Source organism: Rhea pennata, chromosome 3 (assembly GCF_028389875.1).
Source record: "Rhea pennata isolate bPtePen1 chromosome 3, bPtePen1.pri, whole genome shotgun sequence".
In the NCBI taxonomy this organism is placed as follows: domain Eukaryota; kingdom Metazoa; phylum Chordata; class Aves; order Rheiformes; family Rheidae; genus Rhea; species Rhea pennata.
Genome location: NC_084665.1, coordinates 27,459,673 through 27,478,745, shown reverse-complemented (window position 1 = coordinate 27,478,745; position 19,073 = coordinate 27,459,673). Strand labels below are relative to the sequence as shown.

General features: G+C 35.1%; 1 protein-coding gene across 4 annotated transcripts in view; it reads right to left on the bottom strand.

The window, feature by feature from the left end:
- Positions 1 to 19,073, bottom strand: part of UBR2 (ubiquitin protein ligase E3 component n-recognin 2) — a 57,534-nt gene that overhangs the window by 23,712 nt on the left and 14,749 nt on the right. For 2 of the 4 annotated variants that reach the window (XM_062571881.1, XM_062571883.1), the window contains exons 9-21: positions 14,762 to 14,869; positions 13,155 to 13,243; positions 12,244 to 12,342; positions 10,045 to 10,208; positions 9,864 to 9,963; positions 8,634 to 8,762; positions 7,688 to 7,871; positions 6,580 to 6,641; positions 4,517 to 4,627; positions 2,877 to 2,942; positions 1,391 to 1,513; positions 975 to 1,038; positions 466 to 590 (exon numbers count right to left, since the gene is read on the bottom strand). In XM_062571881.1, coding sequence (XP_062427865.1) covers positions 466 to 590; positions 975 to 1,038; positions 1,391 to 1,513; positions 2,877 to 2,942; positions 4,517 to 4,627; positions 6,580 to 6,641; positions 7,688 to 7,871; positions 8,634 to 8,762; positions 9,864 to 9,963; positions 10,045 to 10,208; positions 12,244 to 12,342; positions 13,155 to 13,243; positions 14,762 to 14,869 — 1,424 coding nt within the window. Of the gene's footprint in view, positions 1 to 465; positions 591 to 974; positions 1,039 to 1,390; positions 1,514 to 2,876; positions 2,943 to 4,516; positions 4,628 to 6,579; positions 6,642 to 7,687; positions 7,872 to 8,633; positions 8,763 to 9,863; positions 9,964 to 10,044; positions 10,234 to 12,243; positions 12,343 to 12,412; positions 12,512 to 13,154; positions 13,244 to 14,761; positions 14,870 to 19,073 lie in introns of those variants that run through there. The other 2 variants (XM_062571882.1, XM_062571884.1) reach the window with 2 other exon arrangements.

Below are 19,073 nucleotides of genomic sequence, written 5' to 3'. Positions count from 1 at the left end.
ATTTCTTAAAAGTAAGTTTTTGAAGTCATCTTTGCTATTCTACACAAGTATTTACAGAGTAAGTACATCATTTACATGAAGCATTTACATTACAAGTCATTATACTGTGCCTAGTATTTTCAATTACTGTTAGGCTTCCAGACAGCACAGTTGATATTTTTGGATAGCTCTGGCAACATGGGCTTACATACAGGGACTGCTGACCAGGTGGCCTGATAAGAAACAGCATTAAAAAGAAAAATGCTGAGGAAGCTCTCATGTCTCAGCTCCTGCCTCTTTCAGATGATATATCATTCTACAGTCCTTTCCTACCTCTCCCTGGCAACTATTAATCTGTACCTGTACTAAACTTTCTTTTTGCATAATCATGATGCTCCCATTTCAGATTTAAGGACAAAAGCATGCTTAAGACAGAAATTTTTAGCAATCTCAAAGTTGAAGTTATATTTTTCCCAAGTTACTTACATCTTCTGGTAATGCCTTTACCAATTCACTGTGAGCCATGGGCCTAATGCTCAGCTGATGGATGATCTCTCGCTTGATCTCATCTGTTGCATTGACCTGTCCTATTCCAGGACTGAATCGCTCTCCTGTCAAGAAAATATAACAGTATTTTTGTTAGGATTTTTTGAAATATTATTTTCTGTTCTTTTGCAATTTAAAGGAAAGTTCTAGAAAAATAAATATTTTTTTTGAAAACCCAACAGTTCACCCTCCAGTGTTCAAAAATATCACTGAATTAAGCTAGTTACAAGATCCCAACATCTTTTTTCATGAGCAGGATGACTTTGCAGGATTGATACTTATGCCTTACAGAAATTAAAATTGAACAAAATTCAGCAAGCCTTTCCTCCTAGGAAAGTAGTCTAAACTGCAATAAACTGGAAATGAAATTGAATATCAGATGAAGTATGCTCATTCTAAATCATTAAGCAAATTAAATTAAAAAAAGATGAAATGTATTCTGAACTTACCAACAATCATTATAATGAGATACAGCATTTCTTCTATAAGAGTATTATTTTGTTGAACAATATCCTGATTTAAAGTAAAAATAGAAAAAGCATTTTTCAAGTAAGAGTAAAAACATGGTTCTATCAGCCAAAAATATTTTTATTTTAGAAACATTGGAGTTTTTCCTGAAAGGTAATCACAATTGCCTTAAAATTCTTGAATAATGCAAAAATTATACATCAATTTCTTAAATTTACTATTTCAACATGTAAATATATTTATGTATTTATGCAAATTTCAAATTGGGCAAATTAAAATAAGGTAAAGTTACTTCTGTATTTTTGTCAAGAAATTACATAGAGTTGGTGCAACAGAGTCTAATACACTTTCAAAAACAAAACAGCAAGTTTTCCATTATGGCAGTATAAAAAATTACCTTGTTAGTATTTTCTGTGCTAAATCTTTTGCCATAGTCTGGAGTACTAAATATCTGATAAAGTTCAAAGCGACTCAGCATTATCATCAGAAAATGATTTGGATCCATCATAGATACACCTGTCTATTACAAAAGGAAAAATGGTTATTATAAATGGAAAAAAAATCTGGTGTTATTGAAGTACATTTGTATTTCATAGACAATGTTCACAATATATTCCCTATGAAATTCATTCTTCTCTCTCTATCCTGGGGAAAGATTTAATTAAAGCACCCTATCCTCTCTCTTAGGACTTCAATAACACAAGCGATAACATACATTTAAGTAAAGAGAGTCTTTTGTTTTATCAATTTGATACACTTTTAAATGCAAAATACTCAGTTATTCTTTCTATCCCAAATAAAATCCACTAAAAATTTGTTTTGTTTTGTTTCTGCTACTCTGTTCCTGCTGCTCCAACTTCTGGAGAATACACTGAAATGTGTTTAGCACTTAATGGATACCATGTACAGGTTTAAAAAACAGATTATAAATTCCAACTCCCAAAACATTAGCAAGACTTTCCAAACTTTCCTGGAAAGAATACTATTGATTTTATAAGATAGTCACACACATTTAATGTGTGTGACTATTTCCATTTCCATATATCAATTTCTGAAAAACTAATAATTAATTCATAACTGGTTAATTTAGATTAATTAACAGATAAGATTTTAGCAAGTAGTTGTTTCCTACTGATAACAGGGCTATCCTTAACATAGGATAATTTCTCACGAAATTGCTTATGTCCACATGATGATGACGTGAATGCACATCACAAATCAGGGACAGATCAAGTCTCAGTGAAATGTGTCTGAAACAACAAGTAACTCTGGACACATGCATCATGCTTGGTAAGTCTAGGTAAGATTTAGGGGCCCTCTTCCTTCAGCTACAAATTTTAGCTTTCTTCACTTCAGTTTAGATGTAAGGCATCATATCTTCTTGTGACAGGGTTAAGTTCACTCTCAGTTTTGCGCTTCAGAAGAGATTTTACAACATAGCAAAACTGGCAAACTGCTATATGAGCTTCTACCTTCTATCCAGCATTTTAAAGGTCAGTTTTGACTGGAAATGAGAAAGGGAGAAGAGGCAACACATGCACTGAGCCCAATACTGAAGACCTGAAGACTCCTTAACCGCCACTATAGCATCATCCATTAGTTAAAATATTACATTCTTAAAGGTGTAGTATTACACAGCCATTGCACATGAAGTTCTGCACTTTCTGCAGTATGTTAAAAAAAAAAAAAAAACAGGATTATAGCAGTATCTCCTCTACATAACTTTCCTGTAAGAACACAGATACAAAAATGAACAACACAAATTCTTCCACAGAAATAATAATTTATTTTCCCTGCTATTAAAGGGTTTTGATGGAGCTGTATACACACGCACACAAATCCTGAAAACACCCAGTGAAATGCAGACTGGTATACGTGGTTACCTGAAGCATGACTATGTCCTTGTCAAACATCTCCCTTCTGCACTTCACGTTATGATAGTAATAAATCTGAAAAAAAGCATAATATTTAAGGAGTATTATATTTATTCTAAACTTACTTTTGCTCTGGAAAAATAAACTCTTGTCAAACTAAAGACATTAAAATCTGTAAAATTTATATTGATACGTTTGGATGCAAAAAGCATTTTAATATGGCATAAAACACGCATAATTACTGGTTGAATTGTATTGATCCAGTGCTGGTTTCAGGATAACGTTAAGAGTGGTGAGAGCCACGCTTAACCCAAACTATTCTAGGAATAAATTCAACAGTACAATGAAACAGCAGCAACATGACATCAGGACGTGGCACAGAAAAACAGGAAATGTTGATTCCACAGCAATTAGGGGAAATGAAACAAGCTGTTAAGTTTCTAGGCAGGACTGGAAACAGTCTCCAGTATGCTCTACTTTCCAGTATCTGGCTAAACACGAGTTCTCTATAACCAATGGAAAGAAAAAGGTTCTTCTAGACCATGGAAGCCAAACTACTTCAGTTTAAGAATTTTCTTAAATTTAAGATGCCGAAAGTCACAAGAATTTAACACAGAGTAGTTATCTCTCTACCAGAAGTTATGCTGAAATTTCAGATTTAATACGTATCTACAGTAATATGAATGTTGTTGTATTTGTATATAGCATTGGTTTTGCTTTAAAATGACAATGAAGACATCACCTTATAAGAACATATTATTTAGGCTAAAAGACTAGAATGTCAGAATTAAAGCTCAAACAAATAAACTGAATTCAGCCTGCAAGCACACACACATTGCAACTATCTGATGAACATGGGGAATTGTGGGAGGGAAAGAACAGTTTCACTATTATGTCAAGTTAACACCTCACAGAAATAAATCCTATTTCTGCTACTATCTTTGTCTTGCTCAGTAAATCACTTAAGATCATCATCCTGTTGAGTGGCACCAACACTACAATATCCATTTTATAGCTGTTATGCTCAAAACACCTAAGACCTCATTTGAACAAATGCAGAGAAAATTCAAGCCAGAAGCAGCTAGTCTCCAAAGCATGATCCTTCTCTCTATACAGAGATAAAAGCCAAGAAATACTCTTCTATCCTGGTTCTGGTGCTTCTTTATTGTGTAATTTCAGGATTTTAATTACCTTAGAAATAATAATAATATCTTATCTCATGGTACATATTTATATATTTGAGACATTTTTACAGGAAAGTGATGAATTACAAAGAAATACAGATCTAATTCAGCACTTTTTGCTGTTGTTGAATGGTGTACAGTAAACAAGGTAAGGGATATTAACTGCATTATACTTAGAAGTTTCTTCATGAGCAGAATGCTAAGTTCACTTAGCATTATACTAATCCCAAGACCAAAATAAAGGCAACTTCAGTTAAGAAAATCAAAGATCAGTTTAAAAGCCTAAATATTCAAATGATGCAACTGCCTCATTCCCACTGCCCTTCCATAAGATTTCCACAAGTGGATTTTGAAATCAATACTGAATATATGTTTTTAAATATAGAAAGGGGAGTTCTTGAAGTCTAAAATCACCATATACAAAGTTACCAGAAAACAGTGATTATACAGCTATTAAGTACTTACCTGATTAACAAGAGAGAATCCATTTCTTCTCCACATTCCTGCATGCACTTGGGCACATAAGACTAGGCATCGTAGAGGATGTTCTATCAACATAGGTGGGCTAAGTTCACTCTGCATTAAATAAAGAGACATAGTATTTTCACATAAATAGAGAAAAGTTAAAGGAAATGAAGTCAAAAGGGAGGATATTTATAGTCATTAAATAATTTTAGGAGCATGAAAAAGTAGCAAGTCCAAAACATGTATTACAAAGGTTTGATAAGCTCACTTAAAATACATCCAATCACTCTGTAAATAAATCTCATGTTTAACTTTGATCCATACAGGTATTCTGCAAGCAGTGGACGTTGTGTACCTTGACTTCAGCAAGACTTTTGACACTGTCTCCCATAACATCCTCATAGGTAAGCTCTGGAAGTGGGGGTTAGACAAATGGATGGGGAGGTGGATTGAGAACTGGCTGAAAGGCAGAGCTCAGAGGGTCATCATCAGTGCTGTGGAGTCTAGTTGTAGCCTATGGCTAGTGGCGTTCCCCAGGGCTCAGTACTGGGTCCCATCCTGTTCAACTTTTTCATCAATAACCTGGATGAGGGGACAGAGTGCCTCCTCAGCAAGTTTGCTGATGATACCAAGCTGGGAGGAGTGGCTGACACACCAGAGGGCTCTGCTGCCATTCAGAGACCTGGACAGGCTGGAGAGTTGGGTGGAGAGGAACCTCATGAGGTTCAACAAGGGCAAGTGCAGAGTCCTGCACCTAGGCAGAAATAACCCTAGGCACCAGTACAGGTTGGGGGCTGACCTTCTGGAGAGCAGCTCTGCAGAGAAGGACCTGGGAGTGCTGGTGGATGACAAGTTGATCATGAGCCAGTAATGTGCCCTTGTGGCCAAGAAGGCCAACGGTATTCTGGGGTGCATTGGGAAGAGTGTTGCCAGCAGGTCGAGGGAGGTGATCCTGCCCCTCTACTCAGCCCTGGGGAGGCCTCATCTCCAGTACTGTGCCCAGTTGTGGGCCCCCCAGTACAAGAGAGACATGGAGCTACTGGAGAGAGTCCAGCGTAGGGCTACAAAGATGACGAGAGGGCTGGAGCACCTGCCCTATGAGGAACGGCTGCGAGAGCTGGGCCTGTTCAGCCTGGGGAAGAGAAGACTGAGGGGGGATCTTATCAATGTGTACAAGTACCTGAAGGGAGGGTGTCAATGGGATGGGGACAAACTCTTTTCAGTTGTCCCATATGGCAGGACAAGAGGCAATGGGCAGAAATTGAAGCACAGGAAGTTCTACCTGAGCGTGAGGGGGAATTTCTTCCCTGTGAGAGTGACAGAGCACTGGCACAGGTTGCCCAGAGAGGTTGTGGAGTCTCCTTCTGTGGAGGTATTCAAGGCCTGCCTGGATGTAACCCTGTCTAACATGCTGTAGGTGACTCTGCTTGAGCAGGGGGGTTGGACTAGATGATCTCTAGAGGTCCCTTCCAACCTTACCCGTTCTGTGATTCTGTAACTTAAGTTTATTCCTAAACACAGTTAGTGTTATCAATTTAAAAAAATTCTTGTGAAAGAATAACTAACCTTTACAGGAAAGAGAAAATAGCAATGTTTTATCTACCAGTTCTGTTCTATCTTCTTATTTTGCTCTTTTTAAGTTCCCCTTAAAGCAAGTGTCCCAATATGAACATGCAGGAAGGAAGAAATAACTGGGGAACAAAACTAGAAACTCCAAAGCCAAGAAGAAAGAATTAGGTCATGCCAACAGATACTAAAAACAGTTCCTACTGTGAGATGAAAAGTAATGCATGAAGAATAAAATACAAACCTTAAATGGGAGTCTTAAATAATTTAAGAGGGCAATACTGATTGCTTAAGGCCTAGTCATGAACATCTATTCATCTTTTAAGAGGCAATTTTACCCACTGCACAAAGACTAGCTTCTCTAAATGGAATTCGTAGCAGAAAGATAATCTGTTATTTTTAATAATACTGTACTCTTACATAACGAATTTCACTTTCAACATTTTAAGAGTATGAATTTGTTGTATTTAATGAATATGTTATATTTAATTACATACCAGGGGGAGCAGCTCAGGAAATTTATAGGCCACTTCAGTTTTACTCAGCAAAACATGCAAGCCTATATGAATACATAAAACAAATATTATATAGCATACAATATTTTACATAATTTCAATAGGACAAAAAAAGCCATCTAATTTACTATCTGACCATTTTCTAGACAATCTTCATGAAAACATTTGCATGTTAATCTTTTTGGTGTTAGAGATGTTCTGAAGAGACACATCACAAAATATACATTTTGAGCATTAAAGTTTTCCCATTGATTCTGTATGTTATTTGCAGGACAACAGGTGTGCATTTTGGCTTTTTTCCTTTTTTGCTCACGTCATGCCCCCTTCAGAGATAGCCAAGTATCCCTGGTCTATCAGGTCAAGTTATCAATGACAAATGCCCCATCCTTTCCATCAATTTTTGCATTTATAAAAATAATAATAGTTCAGGAACTATTATAAGACCCCTGCAAAATACAATAAAGTTTGTTTTTTAAACTACAAGGCTTTTGCTTGTAGATTGAAAGATTCAAAATTCTTTGATTCTAAGCTGTTTGAAGTTTTACCCAGGAATTAATTTTTTCATCACCTGTGAATTTATTTTACTGTCAGATGACTTTGATTCTGTTTCTGGTTAAACTAAAATTCAATTTTTTTAAACACAATTGTTCAACAAGTTAGCCACAATATAAAGGGGAAAAACTGCCTAATTTTCCAGTCACACATTGGTTTGTAGGCAGCAGATGTTTAACAGACCTGCTCTCTAACAGAATGTCTGCTAGTCTATTCAGTCTGAAATTGACCATACTTCAAAGGAATCAGTCAACTACAGATTCTATTTTGTTGGACTCTTTTTGCATCAATCAAGTGACACAAAAGCAGCAGTAACTGCCTACAGCTCGTCTCACTGACATTTCCCCCGGCCTGAAACCAGAACAATTTCTCCAAGGCTTCGGAACATTTTGCCTAAAGGCTATCCAACAGCTAGAAAACGGCTAAAATACACTCTATTCAGGCTGTCAACAGCTGATGTGTGGTTCCTTACATCCATGTAAATTTAATTCATATTTATATAATGTTTTAGTTACCTGAAATTTTAAATATTTCATACCTGCAAGTAAACGAGAAACTGGGAGATGAATGCTAACTTTTTCCTGAGAAACACAGTATCTGATGGTCTCAACTGAATGTCCACACATACTGAGAACAATAGGTTGCTCTCCATCAGTAAAACCACTGTGACACTGCATCAACACAGTCAGGCATTTCTTGTAAGCTTCAATTAATACTTTTTCCTACAAAAAAGATTGTGGTTTATGCAGACTATGAAGAAAGCAGAGTTCTGCAAAGTAACATAACTGTTATATATACAAAGTATGATGGTTTTGATACAATGTTTTGAGTTTTACCTTTTTTAACAGTCTTTTAAGACAAGGACTCAAACATAAACTGAATCATTAAGAAGGATGCAGATCCTGAAACTCATTCAGGTACATCTTGTTAAACAAAGACTCTCTAGTATGTTTCTTTGTTATTGGTACCATAGAACCTTCTGAGCAATGATCATGTTGTGCCAGTAAAACCTGCAAGCTGACTAAGAGTAACAGATTAAGATCAATTTGAATGTTCAGATATTCTAGGATCCCTTGTTCCATGGCAATGTTTTATCATGCTGAAGTTCTGCTGTCCTAAAATTTGAAAAACTTATGGTATAGAAACCCAATTTACAAGCAGACAGGAGAGGTACATCCAAGGGTATGGTCCTCTGCTCCTCCTCCGATAATTATAATCTAATAGTTTAGACAGACAATCACAACTTCTGGATGTTTGACAGAGGTCTTTCAGCAGCATTTCTTCAAAAGGCTTAATCATAGTTTAATGAAGTTATCATTTCAAGCTCTAAAAAAAGTTTTCAAATACAGAAAAAATTGTACTGGCTCATAAAGGAAGACTTTGGCTGGTAATGAAATTGTGTTTTGTTCCATTGTCAACATATATTACTAAGTTTCACCTTTTTTCACATATCCACATGGAAAAATAACCTAAAAGGAACTTACATCCAAAGCACACCAATCCTGCATCATTGAAATAACAAGTGTTAATTTCATTTGCAATGTAAATGCTGCTTCCCATTCTGGTTCCATTTCGATATGTTGTCCTACTTGACGAGTTATTGGATCCATGCCCTGGAACAAAAAGAACTGTGCATTTTAGCAATATAACACTGAAACACTGACAACATAACATAAATATGTTCTTATTTATGTAATATTGCTGCAATACGAAAGAAAAAATTGAGAACATTCTAAAAGGATTCAAACAGATCTAATATAACAAGAAAATGAAACAGGAAGTGGAGAAAGATAAGAATACTGGAACAAGAAAGGTTTCAGATCTAAATCTATTTATTATTATTTTTAACACCTGGGAAAATTTCACTGTCATTAGTAAATTCATAAATTCTTTTTACAAAAACTTTTACATATAAACATCATCTTACAAAGCCATTCCACTTTTCAAAAGTGTATTTTCTAGGGATGTGCTATTAAATGCAAGTAAGTGTTAACTAAAGATTGTGTACAGACTGCCTAATCAGATCTGGGCCCAATAAGATAAATATGGTGTAATCTCATAACTCCAGTATATTCAAGAGAAGAAATTATCTTTAATAGACCATCAAAAGATAAGTGTTGAGGAAAACATTCTACTGACACACCGACAAAGTGAGAGAAATTCTCATTATACCTTATGATCACATGGCCATTTGCCTGTGTAAAACCTGTGCTGCTTTTAAAATATACAACTCTTAAGATAACATGGTGCATAAAAAGGCTGAAAAAAAAAACTTTACAGTGAAGATGTCTACTTTTATGTCAAAAGACTACATATTCCTTAATATGAACAACAACTGTTGAATTTAAGTAGTATCTCGAGCACTCAAGAGCAGCAAGTTTTGGTTAAGGTGGACAAGATTTTGCTCGAACAATTAAATGCATCTTTTATGCCTGTATAGCTGCAAAGTATGACAAAACTAACATGTTCCTGTTTGAACTGATTTTCCTTTTTACTGTCTTCTATAGCAGCAACAAACTGAACTAAAAAAAAAAAAGTTAAGTGAAACGTTGCGTTTCAGGCAAACATGACATGATTCTAACAGTTACAGTGAATTCAAGTTTCATAAAATGGAAGTTACATTAAATTTCATCAATTTTAAATCTTAAAAGCTATCCTCCTGTTTTAAGAAGAAAATATGTTCTGTAAATTTTGTACTTTACAGATTTACATACCTGCATACATTTGAGTAATTCTAAGAAGGCATCAAAACCCTCTAAAAACTTGTGCCTCAAGTCATCTGACCACTCAGTTGGTTTACTTATCAACACGTACCTGAGTACATTAGAAACAAATAGAAGTGTTAATTTCAAATTTTTTTAATTTATCACATTAACACACAATTAATATACTTACTTGAGATCCAAAATAAGGCTCTGAACACGTCTGAATTTGAAAGCCTGTAGAGCAGTGTAACGTTCAAACTGAAACCTGCCTTGGACGTCACGGTGTCTTAAGTGATCCATAAAAGTTTTGATGATAGTGGTCATGAGATTTTCTTCTGTTATTAGCATTCGAGCCTATGCCAAAGTACATTGAAATTTGCTGTAATTAAAAGATACTAGTAACAAGAATAAGTTTCATACTACACAATGAAATTCATACATGACATTTTATCCAGAACAATTATAATACCAATAAATAAAATAGAGGAGGATACTAAAATATTGCAAATATTGACTGAAGAAAAATGGAATCTAACTAGCAATTATCATAAATCAGATGGCTTCTGTAATTTTTTTTTTTTTTTTTTTTTTTTTTGCCACAACAGTTACAGAAGTTTATGGTTAGGCTGCTACTAACCTACTATCTTATTTTTAACTTGTATCTTCCTTTAAGCATCTGTTGTCTCTTCTCTTAATAATTTAAGTTTGAGCTCTCTATGGCAGTGACAGCTCTTCTGTTTTCTTTTTATAAACTATTAAGCACAGTGATGAAAAGCCTGAGCCTTTCGAATTCCTAAGAAACTGTATAGTTTGATTTCCACATCAAAATTATGCAAAATGACCTGTGACTCCTGTCAGGGGCTAATACATGTTTCCTGCACTGCAGGAAACAAGACTGCAGGCATTGCAAAGGCTGAGACTGCCAGATTGTCTCCCGTGTCCAGCCTAGCCTAATGCAACCCTGCAACAGAACAGGGAGCACTAAGGAAATTACTGCCATCTCCTACTTATGAGCTCTTCCAGAACTCCTCCCTTCTGTTGGCTCTGCAAGGTAAACAGGATGAGTCTTGTGGTTCTCAGGTCCCATGAAGGTTTCATTACATGGCTGGTAGGTTCAAGATTAGTCACCTTGATCTAGCACAATGATACTGTGGTTGTTGACTACAGCTTCTGGATTCTGCAGTTGCTCATGATATTCTAGATTGAGTTTCTGAAACATTCAGGGGAGGAGGAGGAGGGAGGGAGGGGAAGGAATCTAACGGTTAATATAAAAAACAAAATGCCATCACCAGCAATACAATCACCCAACTTCCCCCAAACCAAACCACCTCAGTTGCTGGACAGCTAACTCTTAGATCATTTAAATAATTTTGAAAATGTTACTGAGGACAGAGAGGAAGATATTTATATTCCTCAACTTATCAAGAAGTTTAAAATAATTTCAAGAGTCATAAAAAAGGGAACAAACAATATGCTGCTATATAAATATTACAATCATTCTGAAAGTCCTGAAAAATGCCCATTATCTGTATTATTACATACATATCTAGCAGATGTGTAATAATGCAAATCTAAAAAAACCAGCACATCTAGAAAAAACCCACTTTGCTCAGCACTGTAACTGCCATGCAATTACAAGCACTCATTTTTAGAAACGATTCTGACTATGAAAATGAAATTTCCATTTCCAGTACAGCTCCAAAAATTAATTCGTGTAGTTTTACAAGGTAAGAAGTACTTATTTGGAGACCAGAACAAACAAGAAGATTTCCCAAGCAAGCATAAGCTGGTAAAAGACCAGAGTTAGTGGATTGGGAATATGGCCTGAAGCCCTGAAACAAAACTAAAGTGGAAGCATGAAAAGAGGCTGTTCTGAGTCTAGAAGAACCACAGGAAGCAAGTAATATCATGAAACAACTTTTGCCTGCACTTGGATTCGTTAGAAAACCAAGATAAACACAATAGAACTGCACCAGAATGGTATGCCCTGAAACTGCAGTATGTAAATCATAATGTAAATTTCTACAAACAGTAACTACAACCCAGTATCATCAGAAATTAAAGCATTATGTGCATGTCTACATACATAAACATTTGAAGTCTTTTTTAAAAATAAGCAAAAATGTAAAAAGAAACCCAAGAATACTCAAACTGCTCTAGGAAGTCAGACTCAAAGCTTTGCAACGCTCATATACTTAACCTTGTAAACCTAGAGCAATACCTACGAACAGTTCAACTACCTTGCAGCAGCAGTGTCCTGCATTTTCATTGTAATAATGTTAGAGAAATATGCTGTCTGGGTTCAACAGCCTCACATGGCTTTTAACAAATAAAGACTTCCTTTTTTCTTTTTTCTTTTTTTTTTTTTTTTTGGTCTTTTAGTACTTACAAGAGAAGGCACTGTGAATATCTGTATCGAGAGGTCAGCAATTGAGAACTCTCTGTCGTGGTCATCTTTCATAAAATCACTCTGCAATCGCTCATAGTTCTATTAAGAAGGAGGCAAAAAAAGGCAAGGAGTGCCAACTATCAGTTTTTAAAAGACAGGTACTACTCACCAGAGTAGGTACAGTGAAGAGTTGGACAGACAGAGCAGCCACCGATACTGCCCGTTCGTGATCATCCTCCATATAATCTCTCTGCAACTGCCGGTAATTCTAAACAACAAGGGGAAATTCACCTCTAATCCACACTGACCTGATTTTTTTATTTAAATGTGTGCTCTGGGAAACTAATGTTATGATAAAGGGACGAATAACTAATAATTTATACAAAGAACATGACAACTTTTCAGCTCAAGCATGAGACCTACTCACTCTGATTTTCACACGATAGTATCTTACTTGCTAGGTAAGAAAAATTTGTCTTCAGTAGTGAGTACTGTTTCACAGCTCTAATTTAAAGCATTTCAAGGACCAATTACTGCAGAAATATTAATCTGCATAACTGCATTTCAAATACTATTTCTGAGCAGTGTGGTAACAGCTTACATCTCAACAATGTGGAATGATTAGCTCCCAAGCGATAGCCTACATTATTAACTGTAAAGACAAGAACATCTGAATTGCCTTAATCCTGGGGAACTTGTAAAGCTCATTTTCTTCCTAAAAGGTGAGAGGCCATGATAACTAAGGTTCTGAAGATAGAAATAAAACAGTCAGCATTTCTTTTCAACTTCTCACACACCCTATCACATCCTAGGGATATTCTGAATAACAGCTCCCTATAAGTTCTGTATGCTAGGTAAACTCCTGGCTAGACTGTCTAAGCATTTAATGTCTCTTTAAGAAAAATACTTACTCTTGCAAAGCGAATGGCAAAAAGTTTCTTGTATTTCAAATCCATAAGCAGGCTGCTCATAAATAACTGATGATAAACATTTCTAGCACCTATCAATAAAGATGAAATATTATGAATGACTACTTTGTCAAAAACATCATGGAAACACCTATAAATGCAAATCTTATAGCATGAATGAAGTCTGCATTTCAGAGCAGAAAACTGCTTTGATTTCTAGTAGTCAGTAGTAAAGGATGAAGAAGTATACCTAAAACAAAGAGAATTCTCTAAGTGGCTTTATTTATTATGCCTGTATCAGTTAATACTCAGCTGTTGAAAATCTCCCAATACAAGGTAAGTCTGGTACAGGACTGGGACAGTCCAGAAAAAAAAGGAGCTATTACAGAGTAGCTCCTGGAAACTGCAATAAATTGATTATTTTGACAATATTGTTGATAATTAACAATTTAGCTACACTACCAAATTTAATTTCAGCTACTGAATTTGTAGCCTGGCTACAGATTTTCTGCATCCAGAAAATAATATCAATGTAAATGAGAATTGACTGTTTATAGCTTGAAAATGCATACATGTTTGTATCATTTTTTTTCTATTGGTCACTTGAAAGTCAGAAGTCATTATGCTAATTGTTTAATGTAGAATAACTATGGAATACAGAAAAGGTAGAAAAATGTTAAAATGAAATGCAAAAGTTTAAAGTTACTCCTTTTTTACATTTAAGATATTACACTAACGAAACCTTTACTAAGAAGGTAGTAGTTGTCCATAAAAGTAGTTCCTTTTAGATCACCAAATTTGTAAACAAAAGAAAAAGTTGAGAGCCAAGAACATATTCACATAAAAGGGCTTAGAAAAACAAAACCTAGAGAAATCATTCTTTTGATTGACCATGATGAGGTATTACTATTCTCTTGGATATCTCTACCTCAGAGCTGAAGAACAAAAGATACTGGAAAAAAACCACATACACACACTCTTCTAAATCCTGCACTCCTGTTTCAGTAAGGATAGATCAGTTATACTGTACCATTCTCTGTCTTTGCTTTGTCTATACAACAGACTCCACAAAAGCACAGAAATGAGTTGCTTCTGCTTCCTCAAAAGTTACAACTTTTTGGCCAATCTTATTACATCAATGGGTCTTTAAAGACTTTAGGAACTCTAAAATAAACAGAGTGCGCATGTTCTCAGATCAGCAGGAACTCCTCATGAACACACACACAAACAAAAGAGAGAGAGCGTGCGACAGTGTGCGCGAAAGCAAGCATTTTAGTAGATGTGATCTGCATCCTGAGATCTTGTAAAGCAAATTCACTCTACTGTTCACCCAGTTTTCCTTAAACTGGCACTTTCATCAGCATATCAAATTAGATCTGAATCTCAGGCTACTTGGAAGTATTGAATCTAAAAAAGCTCCAAACGATGCCCTTATGTTTTTGTCCTCAATATAGTTGGAAATGCATAGTGACAGGATAAATTATAATAAAACAGGCAATTGCATCCGCAATGTACCACAGCAGACATGATCAAACATTAACAGCTACAGTAAATGAAAACTATCATACATAATATCCTTTAGCATTTTCCTGAAGTTTGAGAAAACTTACCTTTCCACAGTTTAGAATCACACAGCATCAGCTTATCCACAAGAGAAGAATTTTCACCATCTGGTCCTTCCTGTAAACCAACCTGACACAATATTCGACGAAGGCCATCTTAACAAAAAGAAATAATTGAACAAATTTAAAGTTAATTTTACCTTGAACACAAAATTAGTACATTATTTTGACATACTGCAAGTTTTCATAGCATACTACAAGCACAACTATTAAATTTATTTTAGTTCACCAACTAAAAAACAATTTTTAATTTTTGAATCATCTCATATAAAAAGAACAGAAGTACCACACTAATAATAAACTAGCTCAGGGAGGGGAAAGCATCAAAAAATGCATACAAGGTAGAGACAGAGAACTTTCCTTATTAGATACGAGGGGGTTTTTGTTTGTTTTAAATCAGGAGATTGCTAATCTGTAGATACCTGCTATCTGGAATCTCATGAGTATAATCAGTTTCTTATGAATAACTTTACTGTAATTGAAAGACATATACAAAAAACGAAAATTTCTCACGTTCAGCACTGGCTCCTTAACCCATACTCTGGCAACAAAATAGCTGTTTTTCCAGGAAGCCTACATACTCACAAGTCTCACAAAAATTGTGGAATATTACATAGGTTCACAATACTTTTCAGATATTTTGAAGACAGCCAATTTTACAGTGCATGTATGGTTCACATTAAAAAAAAATTAGTCAGTTTAATACACTGCACAAAGGCTGGACAGGGCCTTTTTGCAAACATATCAGATTTGCGAATTGTTACACGGTACACTTTGTCATGAGAAGTTATTGCAAAGAAGTGAAAGTAATCTGCAAAGGTCAACCAGTAGCAAGTTTGAGAAGTTTCAAAAGCTTTAAATGGGAGAGCTCTGTTGCCTATTTGTCACATAGGTATATAAACATCTTCCACTTACGCAAAAGAAAGCATTCCTTGGCTTAACAGAACATTTGATGAGTATCAGGACATCTCTTAATGCAATCATTTTATGCATAACGCCTTCCTCTATTTGAGTACAAAATCCTGAACATCGTAAGAAACAACTGAATGGATGTAGAATACAAATGCTCTTTTTCATGCCTGTTTCAAAGAAATCTATAAACCCCTTTCCTATAACTGACTCGCTAGTAAAACATATTTAGCATTTAACAAGCTTTTGTTAAATGTATTTGAAAATATCAATACACTAAGCATTTTACTAGTTAGAAACACATTTTTTCCCCTTTAAACCACCAACAGAAAAAACTGTTGAAGATTAAAGCCTGAAAATGCAATAATCTTTAATGGGACACAAACAGAAAGAATATTTACCAATATGAGACTCATGATTCTCTTAACTCATACGATTTTACTTACGTAAAGATTAGGTTCTGATTTTCCTCTTCTACTATTCGTTTTAGTAGAAAAGGGTGGGGGTGAGGAGACCATACAATGCAGCTCACAACCCTTTCAACATGCACCAGCCTAATGACATTTCCAACCAAAAAAATAATGTTCCAGTCTTATAAAAGAAGTAGTCTTCCTCACAGGCTACTGTTTAAGTTCACAACTTTTAAAAACTATAGTTCAAAGGCCTAGTCTGCTGATAAGAATAAACTTGGTACATACAATAAATGACATTATTTTCAAAGGGATACATCTTTGAAATAAGTCTTTCTGCTCTGACATTTCATTTCAAAGATTTCTTGCATTTGAGAAGCCAGTATAAAAAACACTGATCTCAAACTACCTGAAGAAATAATGCTGAAGTTGACTTTATAAGCTACAACTATCTAAACACACCAAGGGATAATTGCTATTTAGCAGCTCTTAATGATATCCAAGAGACCAAAAGAGAAAAGCAATTATAAACTGAGTTGACACTATAAATCACAGTGATAGACTCCCCTCCCCACCCCCCAAAAAAAAGTTTTAAAGCCTAAAAAGTAGAATCTATAGGGCCATCTTTTCCTTGACTACTGCTGAATCACAAGTATTTTATACCTCATAGAAGTCTCATATTAAGCTTATGGAACAAAGACTTCTATGAAAAATACCAAACAACATTTTTTGCTCAGAGATAGCAAATGAAAATGATGTTGTGCTTTCTTAAAAGTGCTATCAGTTTACTAATACAAGAAATAATTATACACCATGTTCACTTTTTTAAAGTTACATTTCTCCTGTTTAGAGTCCTATCAAAAGCAAAGTGTATAATTTATCACATGACAACTCTTAGTCTGCACTTAACTGCTATTATTTTTAAAACATCTCTACATATTTTTCCTAAATGAAAGAAATAGTAAAATTTATTATTTGCACATTGTAGACAAACCTACCTCTTCGACAGAGCACAACAAACAGGCTTATATTAACAATATGTCCAACCTAGCCTTGGACCTGTTGTGAATATATATATATAATATATATATATATTCACTAACATAAGTACACTGCTTACAAGCATTAACCATCATCTCTGCGCGCCACTTTGCCAACTGTACCTAAGAAATCGAGGTGGCTGTAGCTTAGACAGTTCTACACTGCATGGTGCAGTGTTACATATTCTGTGAAATTCTAAAGCAATTCTTTTGCCTTTCAGAGTTCAGTTCCAACTCTTTTACTGTTATTAATAGAAATCCATTATTCCCATTAAACTCAACATTATTCAACAATTGGTGATCAGACCCCTTTTCACAAAGAACTGGTATTTGCCAGCAAGGATGTCATAGTCAAGCTTGTGACAAAAATGCTATAGTAAGTTTTTCCCTGTAGTCACTGTCAAGAGTTTGACACTCATTTCGCAGCCTACTTGCATATCAAAACAAAAGACCCCTTCAAACATGAATATCCCTCCAGCCAGGAGATTTAGGCAGCACATTTGCTTTACCTCATCTTGCAGAAGAATGGATAACAGGCTGCTTAAAATCAGCCTGGATATTTATTACCATTTGTTAAAAAGCTAAAAGAAATCAATTTTTTCCAAAAGTACATTTCACAAAGTCAGACTTCAAAGTATATTGCAAAACTGCATCCCAAGGTACACAGGACAATTAAAGCAGTTGTGCAGGTAGGTCACAGACATAAGCATACTGCTTACCGTCAAACGCTATTTTTTGCCCCTCTCAATCACAAAGGAAACTGAATTTAGTGAAGTGAACTCTACAGAATTTTGGAACTATCACACACGTACATCAATCAAACTATGAATTCAGTGCTTTAATTAGCATATGCGAATTGCTTTTTCGCAGTTGTAATTGGGTGCTGAAAATCAATTACTTAAGTACCAGGCACAAACAACATGGCACAAAACTGTGCTCAAAGAAAATAAGACAAGTTACATCAAAAGGAAAACTTACCTGAAAAACTAAATATCCTCACGCCTCTCCTTTATGCTCATATATAGGAAATTAATATATAGCAACACTGGCAAATACTTGAACAAATTGTTACCATAACTTTTTGAAAAGTTAGTTTTTAAATTTACACAAATATAAACTACTTATCTTTCAAAAACAATCTCGTATAAAGAACCTGTGCCCAACACATTGGCTAGTTTGTCAACTATCAGTCTAATAAAAAATAAAATCTCTGAACAAATGTTGTACCTTCACAGAAGAATTTACATACAATGTTACAGGTGAGACTGGTAGACTAATAATTCTTGGTAACATTTACAGACACATAGTATGCATTAGGTGTGTTGGGGACTGTATCTACACTTCTACATAGTGGCAAGAGTTTGACTCATTTTCCTTTTATTTCCCCTCATGCTCCACCTCTTTACAACTTTATGACTCTTAAGGACAAAGAAGGAATCAAATCAAAACTAACATGCAGCCTTTTCATAAAAATGATTCTGCATATTTTGATTCCTTTCAAAAAGTCTCTCTAAATATCAATTAGCACCTCATTAGTGCTAATCTCCTTGTGTTTTCTCTGTTGTTTCACTTACACTGCAGCAAATCTGAAGTAATCACTTTCAAAATCATTCTTCAACTAACTTCTGAAAAATTGTTTTATCTAAGGACACCAGTTATTTTTAGCTTACTGCATTCTCTAAGAAGGTCTAAGGATTGAGAACCTATCTTGTTGGTGTACAGCATTTGACAACAATTCTTAGACAGATTCTGTTCAACATCAGGTAAAGCAGCACCTGAACACAGAAAACAAAACCAGTAGGACTTCCAGTTCTCTGAGGAACTTAGACCTCAGAGCAGCACTCCGTAACAAGAAAAAAGAATGAAGTTTGACAAGATATTAATAGATTAGCTTTATGCATATTATGTATCCAAAATAAATAGATCATACTGCTTCAAGAA